This window comes from Eretmochelys imbricata, chromosome 5 (genome assembly GCF_965152235.1).
Source record: "Eretmochelys imbricata isolate rEreImb1 chromosome 5, rEreImb1.hap1, whole genome shotgun sequence".
NCBI lineage: Eukaryota > Metazoa > Chordata > Testudines > Cheloniidae > Eretmochelys > Eretmochelys imbricata.
In genome coordinates, this window is record NC_135576.1 from 25,606,803 (window position 1) to 25,622,913 (window position 16,111).

General features: G+C 40.6%; 1 protein-coding gene across 1 annotated transcript in view; it reads right to left on the bottom strand.

Moving 5' to 3' along the window:
• The window catches only part of RANBP3L (RAN binding protein 3 like), a 76,348-nt gene extending 66,548 nt beyond the window's left edge, over positions 1 to 9,800 (bottom strand). The window contains exon 1 of the mRNA XM_077816247.1: positions 9,712 to 9,800. Coding sequence (XP_077672373.1) covers positions 9,712 to 9,800 — 89 coding nt within the window. The remainder of the gene's footprint in view (positions 1 to 9,711) is intronic.
• Positions 9,801 to 16,111: the final 6,311 nt, after the last annotated feature.

Genomic DNA, 16,111 nt, shown 5'->3' on the forward strand with positions numbered 1-16,111 from the left:
TTCACACGGACTTCAATAGGTTTTGGACCAGACAATTAATGAGCTGAATGCTACCCTTAGTAAGCCTACACAACCTCAGTTGAAGTAAATGGGTAGAATGCCCTCATAACCTGATTATGTTATCTATTCAACAACAACAAAAATCTTACTTTAATACCCTGGTTGCATGTGTTGTATCCGCCTCTAGTGACTTGTTCCAACAGAGAATAAGAATCTACTACTGCTACCAACAAATGCAGTTGCTCTTTTAATTCAAGTGGCAAAGGGCTATAATTTGGTGCTGAAAATCCTTGGTTTAATCTCTGCTGATGACCTATGGGGCATCTCTCTCAACCTCTAAACATGGCAACATGTGACACAAGCAATGAAAATTTGTCACAACGAACTAAACATGGACCACCTGTGTTTTGTTGTGCATTGTGCCATAATTGAAAGATAGCTAAAAACAATCAAAACAAGTTTTAAGAATATTTTTCCACTGTGTGAATGTAATAAATCTTTTTTTAAGAAAGAAAGAAGATGTCCACCATTTACATCCACAAGGACCCCCCCACACACACACACTCATAGTTCATCAGTAGGTGTAACATCCTCCCCCCAACCTACAGATATACAACTCAGATCCCCTACCACCTGATCTAAAGGAATAACTGTTATTCTTTATTTGGAACAACCCCTAGAGAAGGATGTGACACACATGTTACCAGTGGTTATATAATTCTTTGCTAGACATCTGTACAGTGTTAGAGATCAGATCTTGGGTTCTCTATTCCTGGCTCTAGAACGGGATTTTAATCTAGTAGCAAGAACAGTGGCTAGAGACAGGAGAACCAAGCCAGTGGATTTGGCACATTCATTCTGAAGGTCAGTGTGCTATGCAGATAAATTTTGGGTTTGCCATATTAAGTTCCCAGTTCTTCTTGAAGTAATCTTGTGCTACCTTTCACTTATTTGTAAAATGGAGAAATTATAATGGCTTCTAGGGTAAGGTATGAGGCCTTGCTTTTAATCATAATGACTGAAGGTACAGACATATAAACAGGAGTCAATAGAGACGAGACTAGAACTGATGGTCTCTAGCTCAATGCACTTTTAACTAGGCTACAATGTATGTAGATGAAGAGGAGCTCTCTTGTCCATAGCATGATGCCTGCTTTGGCAGTACGCCAGAACAGCCTCCCTGATTCGCATGAAAGATGGACAATCATGCAAATCCTGTACATTTGAGAGCTCTGGCTGGGGGAGGCTCATATTTATTTTGGATTTTTTAGATGTGCAGATCACCTTTAATTTCAGTTTAATTTTTAAAACATTCAACACCACTATTAGAAATAACTTAGCAGAGAAGGATGTTTTTAAATAGTATTATAGCCTTAACATTATAACAGATAGTGACAGATTTGTCAGTTGGACATCGATTCCAGCTTAGAGCATGGAGCAGCTGACACAGGACTTCACTAATAAAGAATTAGAAATGCCAGTCAAGTTAGATTTATGGAAAATAGATCCTGTCAAACTAACTTGATTTTTATGAGATTACAAGATTGATAAAGGTAATAGTGTTGATGTAATATAGTTAAACATCTGATAGGTTTTTGACTTGGTAAAACAGGATATTTTGATTGTAAAGCTAGAATGACGAAATTAACATGGCACACATTAAATTGATTAAAAACTGCTTAACTGATGGAATCAGTGTGCTTCTACGGGGGCGCAGAGGTATCAGTGGATCAGCCCTGCACTGTTTCTCATTTGTATCCGCATAAAATAATCACTGATAGAGTTTGCAGACAACACAAAGATTGGAGGAGGGTAAATAATGAAGACTACAGGTCACTGATACAGAGAGCTCTGGATCATTTGGAAAACTGGGCACATGCAAACAACATGCATTTTAATATGGCTAAATATAAATGTACACATTTTAGAAACAAAGAATATAGCCATACTTACAGCACTGGGGACTCTATTCAGGGAAGCAGTATCTCTGAAAAAGTTTTGGGGAGGGGTGTCATGGTGGCTAGTCAGCTGAGCATGAGCTCCCAGGGCAATGCTGTGGCCAAAAAGCCCTTATGCAATCCTTGGATGCATAGAAGGGGAATCTCAAGGAGAAGTAGAGAGGTTATTTTACCTCTGTATTTGGCATGGGTGCAACCACTAGGAATACCATGTCCAGTTCTGACACCCACAATTCAAGAAGGGTGTTGGTAAATTGGAGAGGGTTCAGAGAAGAGGCCTGGGAATGATTAAAGGAGTAGAAAACATGCCATATAGAGACAGACTAAAGGAACTCAAGCTATTTACCTTAAAGAGAAAGTTAAAGGGTGACTTGATCACAGTCTATAAGTACCTACTTGGAGAACACATTTGATAATGGACTCTTCAATCTTGCAGTCAAAGGTATAACACAACCCAATGACTGGAAGTTGAAGCTAGACAAATTCAGACTGGAAACAAGGTGTAAATCTTTAACAGTGAGGACAATTAACTATTGGAACAATGTACTAAGGGTCATGGTGGATTCTCTGTCACTGGCAGTTTTTAAAATGAAGATTGGATTTATTTTAAAAGATATACCCTAGTTCAAAAGGAATGATTTGGGGGAAGTTCTAAGGCCTTCGTTATAGAGGAGGTCAGATTAGATTACCACAATGGTCCTTCCTGGCCTTGGAATGTATGAACATAGGACACAGGGGGAAATCTACCCCGTGTAGAGGGCCAGCACGAAAACTATGCACCAAAGGCCCACACAAATCCTCATAAGAGGGCTTTGTGCTTGCCCTCTGCACAGGGGTGGATTTTAACCCAAAGTGATCAGGCCCTGAGCCCTCGTGCTTTTTTCCTCTGCAAAGGCAGAGGGCCATCACTTTTCCTGAATTTAAAAAGAAAAACGGAATCTCTTTACTGTTCCACTTAACAGAACCAAATAATGTAAAGAAACAACATGGAAGAGAAATATAAAATAAAACTGAGGAACAAAGAAGTTAATTGCACTATAGCCTTTTAATTATATAACAAATCAAATTAATTATTTCTACAGCACCCAAATAATGCCAAGTGCTTTCCAGAGAAAATAATCACGATCCTTGGCCCAAAGAACTTATAACTTATGTGTAGCCATAACAATTTAGTAACATTCAGTTATAACAAAACTAAGCATATGCTAAAAGTGTTCAAACAAAGGATTGCAGAAGTGGCAATGTGAGTCTTGTGGTCATTAGCACTATCCCTGTTGGCCTCTTCCTCACTGGTGCAGGACAACACCAAGAGGTTTCAGGGAACAGGGCAGATTTGGTGTATGTCAACATGATGCTCTCACTTTTTATTTATTTATTCAGGGCCACATTCTGCCATCCTTATGTGCAGAGTAATTTACTACTTAATGTGAAAGTCCTTTTTTAAAATTTTATTTGCAGAGATATTAATCAGTCAGCCAACAGGCATCTTTCCCATGCTCTGGGTGCTCTTATAACACCAACACTTTATAAGCTCAAAATTTTCATATCATATAGCAACATAATATTCTGTCACTCCTACATGATGTAAGATCAATAATAACGCCACCCTGCAGCCAAGATAAAATTGTTCCATTTTCTAGATCCAAACCACCAAAGTTTGTATCTGAAGTTTTGGTTTAAACCCCTCTCTAGTTCCAAGCAACATGCGTCCCAACCATCCGCCCAGGCATTTGTATCAGGCTGGTCGCAGTGTAGTTTGCTCCTGTGGTTACTGTCTACTGTCAATAACTTCCTATAATCCTGTATGCACTCTCCTCTCAGTGCAGACCCTGTGTAGTGATGGATTTGACCAGTTCTTCCCCCTGCTCCTACACTTTTTTCCCAATCCCAATCCCTGATTTAAGAGGGGGAATATAGGCCATGTCCGTGTGCCAGCTCCGTGACATGCTTGTCTGTTTAACTATGTGGCAGGGCAGCTGGAATGGAGGGAAAGCTCAGATGGGTAACAATCTGTGCCTGATAAATCACTAACACTTACAACATGTTCTCATTCCATCTGCCCCCAAGGGCCAAGAAGACTACAGCTAGGGATTACAACACAGTCAGGCATTGAATGGGGAAAAGGAGGAGGAGGGGTTTGTGGAAGGAAAATGCACATTACTGCCATCTCCAGTAACTGCCTGAGTACACAAGGAAAGCCGATTTACTGGATACAGGCAGCAGCCCCAGGGCTTGAAACAGGATATATTTCCGAACATGGGCAAAGTCACGTAGGAGGAAGAGAGATAGGCTCTGAGCCCTGCTGGCCCTGGGTCACTTAGCACAGCAGCATGCCAGAGGCTGTAGGGAGGCAAAAGGCTTGAGGAAGCCTGTTGAAAGCAGAGAGGGCAATATTTGGCACTACCAACTGGAGAGAGTCACAGGAGCTGCTGCTTTAATCTGCCCTCTGGGATTCCAGGACAAACACATACACATGATGCAAAACAAGAGCTAGTGGTTGCTACAGATTTGGAGGCCTATTGGCATTTTGCCAATACAAGTGGTAAACAGATCTAGAAGCTGAACTGACTGAACCCTTAGGACTGTCACTGACTGACTACGCTTCCCAGGCATCTTGCTCATGCAGGACGTATACAATTGCTTTCTATTCCAGTGCTGCCATTTGAGATGGAGAGACACTGCCCAATCAGGATGAATTTTATATCAGTTAAGGTATCACCTGCTAAGCACTCTGAGGCTTCATATGAAAGACACTACAGAAATACAATCCATTATTAGTATTCTTTTATTAGTGTGAAAGAGTTTGGGGCATGTGTGTTTCATTTTAGGACCACAGTTTTTCAAAGATTTTAATTTCTCAATACGTGGCTGCAAGTATATACATGCAGCATCCCTCATTTGTGTATTTAAAATACTTCCCTGGGTTATAGAAGCTACTAAATTGTATGCACAAGTAACTGTCAGTACAAGGTGCAGGTGCAAATTTAGGGGCTGGGTCGGGATCCTTTTGAAAATTTTGGACAAAAGTTAGGCACCTATATTGAGACCAAAGCACAGAAATATCTGAGATCTAGTTTTCAGAGGTGCTAAGCATGTACCCACAGTTACCGATTAAATCAATAGAAACTTTAGGTGTTCAGCAGCCTTGGGGAAAAAAATCAAACAACTTGTTTAGCTATCTAAGCCTGGATTCAGGTCTTTAGCTTTAGTTCTTCAAATCTACAAGTCAATTCAGATCAGTTCACTTGGCACAACTCTTTTGACTTTAAGTGAGTTTCCCCCTAACTACATCAGGGCTGAATTTGACCAGACATCCTGAAATATCATTCCTTCAAATTGCCATATTTTGACAACATTCTCTCCTATTCTAAACACCAATTTTTTTTGTGATCAAGGATGGAAGGACATGCTCGACATCAGAAAAAACAACACAATGTAACAACTTTTAATTCTACACATTTAGCTACTTTATCTGGTTCTGTAATTTTTGTGTGGTCAATTCCACAATCCAGTCAGTGAGCCCAGAAGAGCTGACACTGTCAGGAAGGACTCTTCAGGCAACAGAACAGGAATGCTAAGTGCATCAGCTGTGTCTGTTCATGATTTATTACCATCATTACGGTTTCTACTATGAGTTTTGAAATTGTGCAAATTATGGCAGTGTAACCTAGTGAACAGAAAATGGACTGAAAAAGAGGACCAGAGCTGTTCGAAACTTAGTTTCCAGCCCACAAGAAGTTCTGATATTTTTTTTTAAAAAAAAAGTGTTTGCTTGTATTTGGAAATAAATAACTAATTTTCAAAATTTCCTGTAGAAAGAAAATTTTGAAATTTTTAGTTTTGGGACACCTCCCCCTGCCCTTTTGGTTCAATATTTTCAAAACAAAATGGAGCAGCCAGCTGCCTTCATCCCAGAAAACCCAGGGCGGGATTGTGGAGAGTTCCCTGCCATACAGAGTGGAGAACCTGGAACCCTGGCTGGTGCTGGGGATCTCAGGGTTTCTAGGCTGCTGGCTTCACAGCAAGGAGCCTGGAAGCTCTGTGGTCCCTGACTTTGCAGCAGTAAGCAAGGCAAAGCTACCTCAGATCCATGGACCCTGGAAGCCTGGGGTCCCCAGGAACGCTCCAAGCAAGCTGGCAGGAAGCCAGGCAGGTTTGGGGAGGAAGTCTGTCAACACTGTACCATTTCTGGTTTTGACAAATTGATATCTTCCTATGAAAAACAATTTCATCACAAGATTCTTGACCGGCTCTACTCAGGAGACCCAGGATCTACTCCCAGCTCTGCTACTAGCTTGCTGGGTGGTCTTAGGCAACTTATTTCATCTCTTTATGTTTCAATTTCCCCATCTGTAAAATGGAGATACACTTACCTCTTTTGTAAAGTGATTTGAGACCTATCAATGGAAAGTACTATTTAAGAGCTATGTATTATTATGTTGCATAATTTAAGAAAACATCTTAATAACCCAAAACACAATTAGATGCCACACTGTGCAAACTCAACAAATAACCCCCTTCCCGGGGCTTGGCTTTGTTAAAAAAGAAGTTAATAAGATAAAGTTCAACTTAAGACTTCTACAAGGCTTGCTGTGTCTAGGGTTCCTATGTCATGATTGCTCAGCCCATACCCTAGATCCTCTCTCAGTTCCCTTTATATACTGTTTCTGGGTCAGGTAATAGTCACCTGCCAAAGAGTCAACGAAACCCACTTAAACCTTTTGTAGCAGACCAATTCCTACTAACAGGGTGTGGTGTTTCAGGCAAATGCTACTAGCCTGTTACAAATGTAACATTCTCCTAACAAATTTGTTTAGGGCCATATCCAACCACCAATCTGCACAGAACTATCTGTCCACTTTTGTCTGAAAGTCCAAGTATTTTGGCCTTAGTTTTAAAATTCTCATGAATGGTGGCAATCCAAATATGTATATTAGTTATCAATATTTTAACGTGCTTCATTAGCAAACATTCAACAAATCATTCAATGCCACAGAAAAAAAAGTCTGCAAAAACATTTGAACATCAAACAGAAACCAAGGAAGGAAGTATTAATACATTTCTGAAGAGCTGCGCATACTTTGTAGCTACTTAAAAAAATCCAGTGCCTTGAATCCAAAGCAGTAGGTAAATTAAAAAAAAAAGTAATATAAAGTTCCATTAAAAACAATTCAGCAGATGCATCATTCTGGAGGGGGATTTGTAATCCTTCAATTTTATTTCTGCAAACCCTTTCCATGGAACTCTCATTTGAGCCAACTGAAGGAGTTGGGGATATAGCATGCAGAAGAATTCTGAGAGAAGGCCTTTGAACTTGTACAAAAGTAAAGAAAAATCTCATCAATTACAAAACCACAGCTTTGATTTACTCTATGCTTTTAACTTTTCAGAAAGTACAGATCGAAGGCACGATGCACCTGATTCTCCATTGTGCTTTATCTTATGTAATCATTCACACTAATGTAAAGTAGGTGTAAAACACTACCCATTCAGAGTTAGTAACATTTTATATCCATTTTGGACTCCCATTCCACTAGTGTAAATGGATGGGAGGGCAGTAGAAAATGCAGGGCAGTAGAAAGTCAGGTCCAATCCATCTTGATTTCAACAGAACTTCACATCAGTTGAGCAGACAAAGTTTTGTCTGTTATGTAGGCAAAATGGAAATTGTAAGTCAAAGCTAAATCACATGGATATATATTTGCAGTACTGATTGGTAAGGAGAGGCTGTTGAGATTCAGGAGTCAGATCTCTATGTGTAGAGATAAGGTACAGAGATTCATTTTTCTTTTTGTCTTGTTCACCCATCGTATTTAACTCATCTATACAAATCACCTAGCATCATTGCAAGTAAAATCATGATACTGGGACCTACTTCTTTAGGTCATATGATAAAATAAATAAATAAATAAATAAATAAATAAATCTATACTTGGATCTGGCAATTTCTATTTACCACTATTTATTTACAATTCCAAGATGTTGTTACCTTATTTCCATCTTTGTGCAAAACAACTTTGTGCATTTTTTAAAATCCATGTGTCTGCAACAATAAAAGAAAGTTGAAGGAGAAAAAGAATGAAAAGAGGCAAAACTGCTACTCTAGAGACAGGGTCAAAGTTTGGGTCACTCGTTCATCAGGCCTACAGGACAGGAGAGCCTTGCATTGCTCGAGTGAGCTCTTCTAGCTGGCACTCTCAGCAGTGCTAGCAGGCTCCAGGAGGTTTGTTACAGTGACAAGAAATCCAAAGGGTGAACTAAGGGACTAGATGAAGGGGAAAGCAATGTTTACTGAAAAAAATCGAGAGAAAATAAATGAAAACAAAAGTTGAACTGATAAACTTGGCTGAGTCTCAATTCCCAGTTATTAACTATACAAACAAGAACACACTTACATCCTAGGGATCATGCATGTTGGTCCCTGCCCTGTTGCTGACAGGTTCCATGCTCTGAGTTTGCATTTCAGGGTCTACACAATCCATCTCTTTCAGTCAATTTCTCCCCTCTTTTCAGGAATAAAGAGAAGAACATGACAGAAACAGAGATGGTAAGCATTCTCATTACCATCTGACTTCTAATCCAACACAATTGTACAATGAGCAACAGGAGCCTCATGCAGTTAATTCCAAGTTCCAGTTTACCCAATATTTGAAATCTTTGGAAATTTTTGAGTAAAATTGCTTTTGTTTCACAAGAATTTCACAAACCTAAGAACAGGCAGTTTTGACAAAAAATCTTCACTATGAATATTTCATCCAGCTCCACAAATGAAAACCTGCACTCTCTGTGACATACCCATTATGCCAGTCTCCTTGCCCAGCATGATAAGCCAAGAGGCTTCTGTTGCTGCTAGAATGATTTCCATGTGGGAAATGGGCCAATGGTGAGATCCTGACAAATGGCAAAACTCTACATTTTTATCTTTTATTGTCGTTGTTGTGAAAATGCAGCTACCACCATGTAAACAGAAATGCCAGTGCCCTGTAAACTCACACATCCCCCAGCACACTCACCTTAATAAATTGTGAACTTCAAATCCTAATCTGGACAATTGAAATGCTAACATCATTAGCCATAGGTCATTTCTCCCAAACCCCCATTTAATTGTAAAGAGGACATGGAAATTAAATGCAAAAAAATTAATGTTGCATTCACATCTGTCATACAATTAGAGTCACAAAAGTTAGGAAATGGAAAAGCTAGTTTCCAACAGCAACTGGAACTCAACCATATTCATGTTTTATGGTGTATGTTGGACAAAGAATTATACTGTAATATTAAGACACACATTTAACAAAAAGAAAACAGGGGTATAAACTACAAAGTACCTGAGTGAATGCTGCTGTTTGACACATTTTTTTATTTCCTGACTTTGTGATTCTAACTCTGCAACCTTAATAGTCAGCCCACGTAATTTTTGCATTTAACAACTGAAAAACAGAAGTGTCTCCATGTTTCTCCACTACTTAGCATATCCAAGCATGTCCCTGGAGCACCCCTAAACTATATAGCACTGCTTCTCAGTTCCCAGACCCTATTAAGATTCGAGGAGACACTTAAAAAGCCAGGACACTTGAACATAGTGGCACTTATACTAGCTGATGAGTGACAGTGATAAATGAGATAAAAAAAAATATTGAGGCTTTGACTGGAAAGGCAAAACAAAGCACATCTTTTTTTCTTTCTCTCACAGCTTTATCTATATTCAGATATTTCTGTCACACACACAAACACACCCCTTCCCTACACCTACCTTTTAAAAGCTGAAAACACCAAAAGAAAACTGAGTTCCAGTGCAAAGGATTTAAACTTCAGTTTATTAACCTTCCTTAGAATCCCCATAAGCCAAAAATCAAAGACTCAGTCAAAGAACCTTGGAGTTTGTTTAACAGTGGAACTTTCCATTTGCAGAGAAGTACTGAGTCACATCTTTCTCTGTAAATGGAAAGTTACACAGTTAATCCATATCCTATAATTAGTTCGTTTGAAAACTAATTGGAAATGGTCTCTCCCACTTTCTGGATACACTGTGATGCCACTTTGAGCAAGATGTGGCTCAGCGTACTGCACAAGCCTCTATTCCTGTGTGCTTCCTAGCAGACGGCTGAGTAGCAACATTACAGCAGTCTCAGACCAGGCCAACTGTGTGCCTCCAGAAACCCCAGGAGGAGTGCTGTACGTGTAGCTCACTAAAAGGTTATTTTTCTAAACTACTTATTCTTTTTTGGAAGTAGAATGCCCACTGATTCATCTCAACTGGGTAGTGTCCTTCCCTAGAGAGCTCTGAGGAGCAGTCAGAGCTGTTCAGATGACCTAGCTCCAAAATGAATACATCTGACAGAAGCTGAATAAAAATATTCATGCCCTTGAAAAAAATCTCATGAAGGGCAGTTGGGTGCCTAACTTCTATCTGTGCCTTTGAAAATATGCCCTCTTGAGCTTTAAAGATAATGTTCCAGATCCTCAGCTGGTGTAAACTGGTGTCATCCATTGACTTCAACTGGAGTGCTGATGATTTTCAACAGCAAGGAACTGACCCAATGTGTTTTTATCACTTGAAAGTTAAGGGTTTTTAAAAACACCTATACACAGAAGAAATGCCCTTTCATATGAGTTGCGTACCAGAGCGGGTGGGGATTGGTGAATAAGTTATTTCAGAGAAAATAAATTAACAGATTAGAAAAATATTCTTTTCTATTTTACCACCATTTATCATTATAGCAAAGTAACTCACAGGGAGAAATACATTCATATTTCCAGGGATGATTAAGCCCCTAATTTCTTCTGGAAGAGGAAAGAGTTGAGGTCTTGTGCAGGGCCGTCCCTAGCTATTCTGGGGCCCTATGCAGGCTTCCGCAGCGGGTGGGGTGGGGTTTGGGGGGTTGGCTTGGGGGGGCAGGGGGAAACCACCCCCCAGCACTCACTGGCAGCATAGCTGGGGCTGGGTTGCTGCACTTCCCACCACCAGTGAGTTCAGGCCTGGCCGTGCTTCAGTCCTCAAGAGAGTGGGGGTGGGACTGGGGCAGGGGAGGAGTGGGAAGGGGTGTTTGGCAGGGCAGGAGTAAAACCCTTTGAATGCCCTGTCAAAATCTTGGCTAAGCCCTGCTTTATGGTAGTGAAGCTAGGTACAGGGGCCCAGGCAGCCAGCAGAGAGCCCAGCTACAGGCTCTAACGAGGGCCAGCTTACAGCAATTACTTGAGCTAAGTAGCGGCAGCTGGGCTGAGGAAGGGAAGGGCTATAAAAGCCCTGGAGAAAGCTCAGTCAGGAGACTAGGCTGGGAGGGGATAGGAGGCTTACAGCTTTGTCCCCTCACTAAAGGCAAGGAGCCAGGAAATCCTGGGAAGGGTCTGAATGGGGATAGCTACTGGGGGAATAAAAGGGACTATATGGTTGCACTGTAAACAGAGACACAGGGGTGAAGTACCAAAGAAGGTGTGGGGACTCTTTATTTAGCTGGCCGGCACAGGCACAAGGAGGTGGAAGCCGGTGCTGACCTTGTGATGGGGTGGAGCAGGGGTGGGAAGAGGCGGGGCAGGGGCTATGGGGAAGAGGCAGGGCAGTTGCGTACTTTGCGTATCACTAGGGACGGCCCTGGTTTTGTGATCCTCAGAATATTTCCTAACCACAAAGCTGCTATAGACTGCCTTTGATAGTGTATTGTCTAGTACAAGAAGGGCATCCTGATGTTTGCATAAGACTTTGAACCAAAATTTGATTTTAATAATTAGTTTCCCTTCCTTTTTTGCTGAAGTTCTAAAATAAAGCAATTATATGAATCAGTTTCCTTGCAAAACTCATTGAGATCAGTACAAGAATAAACTATGACCTGTGTTACGCAGGAGGTCCGATAAGAGGATCAGAATAGTCTCTTCTAGCCTTATAATCTATGGATGTAGACTCTTAGACTGAGGCCAGAAGGGACCAGCGTGATCATCTAGTTTGACTTCTTGCACATTGCAGGCCACAGAACCTCACCTACCCACTCCTGTAATTGACCCATAACCTCTGGCTGAGTTACTGAAGTCCTCAAATCATGATTTAAAGACTTCAAATTATAGAAGTTTATAGTAGTTTAAAGCTGCAAGTGACCCATGCTGCAGAGGAAGGTGGAAAAAAACCCAAGGTCTCTGCCAACCTGACCATGGGAAAATTCCTTCCCAACCCCAAATATGGCAATCAGTTGGATCCTGAGCATGTGGGCAAGACCCCCCAGCAAGACACCTGGGAAAGAATTCTCTGTAGTAACTCAGAGCCCTTCCTATCTAATGTCCCATCACTGGCCGTTGTGGACATTTGTTAATAGTAGTTGCAGATTGGCTACATACCATTGTAAGTAATCTCATCATACTATCCCCTCAATAAGTGTAACAAGTTCAGCCTAGAAGCCAGTTAGTTTTTTTGCCTCTACTGCTCCCCTTGGAAGGCTGTTCCAGAACTTTACTCCTCTGATGGTTAGAAACCGTCATCTAATTTCAAGCCTAAACTTGTTGATGGCCAGTTTATATACATTTGTTCTTGTGTCCATAGTGGCACTTAAATAACTCCTCTCCCTCCCTGGTGTTTACCCTCTGATGTATTTATAGAAAGCAATCATATTTCCCCTCAGCCTTCGTTTTGTTAGGCTAAACAAGCCAAGCTCTTTGGGTCTCCTCTCATAAGGTAGGTTTCAGAGTAGCAGCCGTGTTAGTCTGTATTCGCAAAAAGAAAAGGAGTATTAATGGCGCCTTAGAGACTAACCAATTTATTTGAGCATAAGCTTTTGTGAGCTACAGCTTACTTCATCGGATGCATCTGATGAAGTGAGCTGTAGCTCATGAAAGCTTATGCTCAAATAAATTGGTTAGTCTCCAAGGTGCCACTAGTACTCCTTTTTTTTTTTTCTCATAAGGTAGGTTTTCCATTCCTTGGATCGTCCTAGTAGTCCTTCTCTGCACCTGTTCCAGTTTGAGTTCATCTTTCTTAAACATGGGAGATCAGAACTGCACACTGTACTCTGGATGAGGTCTCACCAGTGCCTTATATAATGGTATTAACACTTCCCTGTCTCTACTGGAAATACCTAGCCTGATACATCCTAGGACTGCATTAGCCTTTTTCACGGCTGCATCATATTAGCAGCTCATAGTCACCCTGTGATCAACCAATACACCCAGGTCCTTCTCCTCTGTCACTTCCGAATGATACATCTCCAGCTTATAGCAAAAATTCTTGTTGTTAGTCCCTAAATGATGACTTTGCACTATTAAATGTCATCCCATTTCTATTATTCCAGTTTTCATGTTCATCCAGATCTTCTTGTATGATATTCTGTTCATATTGGCAATACCTCCCAAATCTGTGTCTTCCGCAAATTTTATTAGCGCACACTCACTTTTTGTGCCAAGATCATTAATAAAAATATTGAATAAGATTGGTCCTAAGACCGATCCCTGAGGAACTCCACTAGTAACTTCCCTCCAGCCTGACAGTTCACCTTTCAGTATGACCCATTGTAGCCAACCCTTTAACCAGTTCTTCATCCATCTTTCAATTCTCATATTAATCCCCATCTTCTCCAATTTAACTAATAGTTTCCCATATGGAACTGTATCAAACGCATTACTAAAATCCAGGTAGATTAGATCAGAACTGGACACAATACTCCAGTTGAGGCCTGATCAGCACGGAGTAGAGCAGAAGAATTACTTCTCGTGTCTTGCTTACAATACTCCTGCTAATACATCCCAGAATGATGTTTGCCTTTTTTGCAACAGCGTTACGCTGTTGACTCATATTTAGCTTGTGATCCACTATGACCCCCAGATCCCTTTCTGCAGACACCTTCCTAGGCAGTCATTTCTCATTTCATATGTGTGTAACTGATTGTTCCTTACTAAGTGGAGTACTTTGCATTTGTCCTTATTGGATTTCATCTTATTTACTTCAGACCATTTTTTTAGTTTATCCAGATCATTTTGAATTTTAATCCTATCCTCCAAAGCGCTTGCAACCCCTCCCAGCTTGGTATAGTCCACAAACTTTATAAGTGTACTCTCTGTGCCATTATCTAAATAACTGATTAAGATATTGAACAGAACCGCACCCAAAACCGATCTCTGCGGGACCCCACTCATTATGCCCTACCAGCATGACTGTGAACCACTCTCTTGGAATGATTTCCCAACCAGTTATGCACCTACCTTATAGTAGCTCCATCTAGGCTGTATTTCCCTAGTTTGTTTATGAGAAGGTCATGTGAGACAGTATCAAAAGACTTACTAAAGGTTTATGAATAACTGATGCTTCTGAAGAAGATGAAATCACAGTCTTACCCTTCCACAGGGGGAGCCATTTGGAGGATGGTCCAGTTTCCATTAACGTCAATGGAGAGACTCCTACTGACTTAATAGGAACTGGATCAGGTCCCTAATCAGCTATGGAATGCTGTGCATAAGAAGGTGCGTGCTGCAGGCAACTAGCTTATTCTCTGAAATAGGAACTTTTGTTACCCATATTTTCTTACCTTGCCTAACTACACGTTAAAAGCAGTGCAATTATCCAGCCCTCTTAAAAACCCAGACATCATATTTCTTTTGATGACCTCCTGTGGCAGTAAATTCCACAGGCTTATACTATGTACTATATTTCCTCAAATGGAGTCTAAATCTCATTGTCCTTTAATAGTTGAATCCTTTGAGTTTCAGGTTTGACTGAAACCTAAAGCAGAACTCCCAGCATGCAAGCCCACACTGATCAAAGGCAAAGAAAGTGTTTGTTCAAACTCCTGTGACGTGAAAGTGATACATTTCAGATAGGTCTTGACAATATTGAAACCCTCAATTCACTTTCCTGCTTAAAAGCTTCAGAAATGATTTAGACCGCGGTGCTGTACAATGGCTGTATGCACACTATAACAGCCAACAGATGGGAAATCAAAGTTTTAGCCACTGCAGTAACAATGTACGTAGCAAAATTGTTCCTTGAGCCCATGCTCGGCTCTGGGGTTATGAGGGCTCAAGAGGCCTTCCTCCCTGCTTAGACCCCACCTTATAATAGGATTGCCAGGCATTCAGTTTTCGACTGAGTTGAGGCTGAGAACAAAGCCCTGGCTGAAAGTTTTGTTTTTCTTTGGGGACCAAGGTAAAGAAGGCAATCCACATCTTACATCTTCTCCAGCGGCCCAGAACTGTAAGAGATGGTACCTTAGGGAGGAGGAAATGTGTCCAACTTTCTCTTTTAAAATGTTAACTGCTTTCAGTTGTCTCAACTTTATTTGTACTACCCATGCACCCACTTCAATATGTTACTATACACTTTCATTTTCCTCTGCTTTGCTTTAAGGTTAATAGCATTTCAGACTAAGCAAGATCCTAAGAATAAGGCATTAATATAATAGCTTTTCATCTAATAATACTGATCTCTTATATAGTGTTTTTCATCAGTACAACTTACAGCACTTTACAAAGTAGGTCAGTAATTTTCTCCCCATTTTTCAGGTGGGGAAATTCCTATGGGGAGGGAAGTGACTTTCCTAAGGTCTTCCAGCAGGCCAGTGGCAGAGATGGGAAGAGAACTTAGGTCTCTTGAGTCACAGTCCAGTGCCCTATCCGTTAGGTATATCAGGGCGTGACCAGAGCCCCTGTGTACTTCAACAATTCCCAGCTGATCCCTTGTCATGAAACTGTAAAGCAACAAACTGAAAACTAATAAAGAACTACTTTATTATACAATGCATTAGTTAATATGTGGCACTCATTGAAAGAAAGAGCCTAAATATCAGACAACTATATGGATAATATATTAGAGAATGATAAATGAATAAGGGATCTAAATCCTCATGCTTCAGGGCATAAGCCAAACACTAACTGATAGGGGCTAGGAAAAACTTCTCCTTTGGGCTGATTATGGGATTAATGTACTTTCCTCTGAAGAATCTGACTCTAGCCACTGTCAGAGACAGAATACTAGACTATTCATTTGATCAGGTATAGCAATTCCATTGTTCCTAAAAGTCTCAGCCTTTAGAATAGTAGTGTGCTTTCTCTAAACTACCACATTTTGAACTATGCAAGCCATGCTTTCAGACATGGGACTTTCTTTGATTTTGAGAGCTATGTAATTTCTTTTTTGGCTGTGAACAATTGCATTTTATTGGTTACAGTCTCTTTATTCA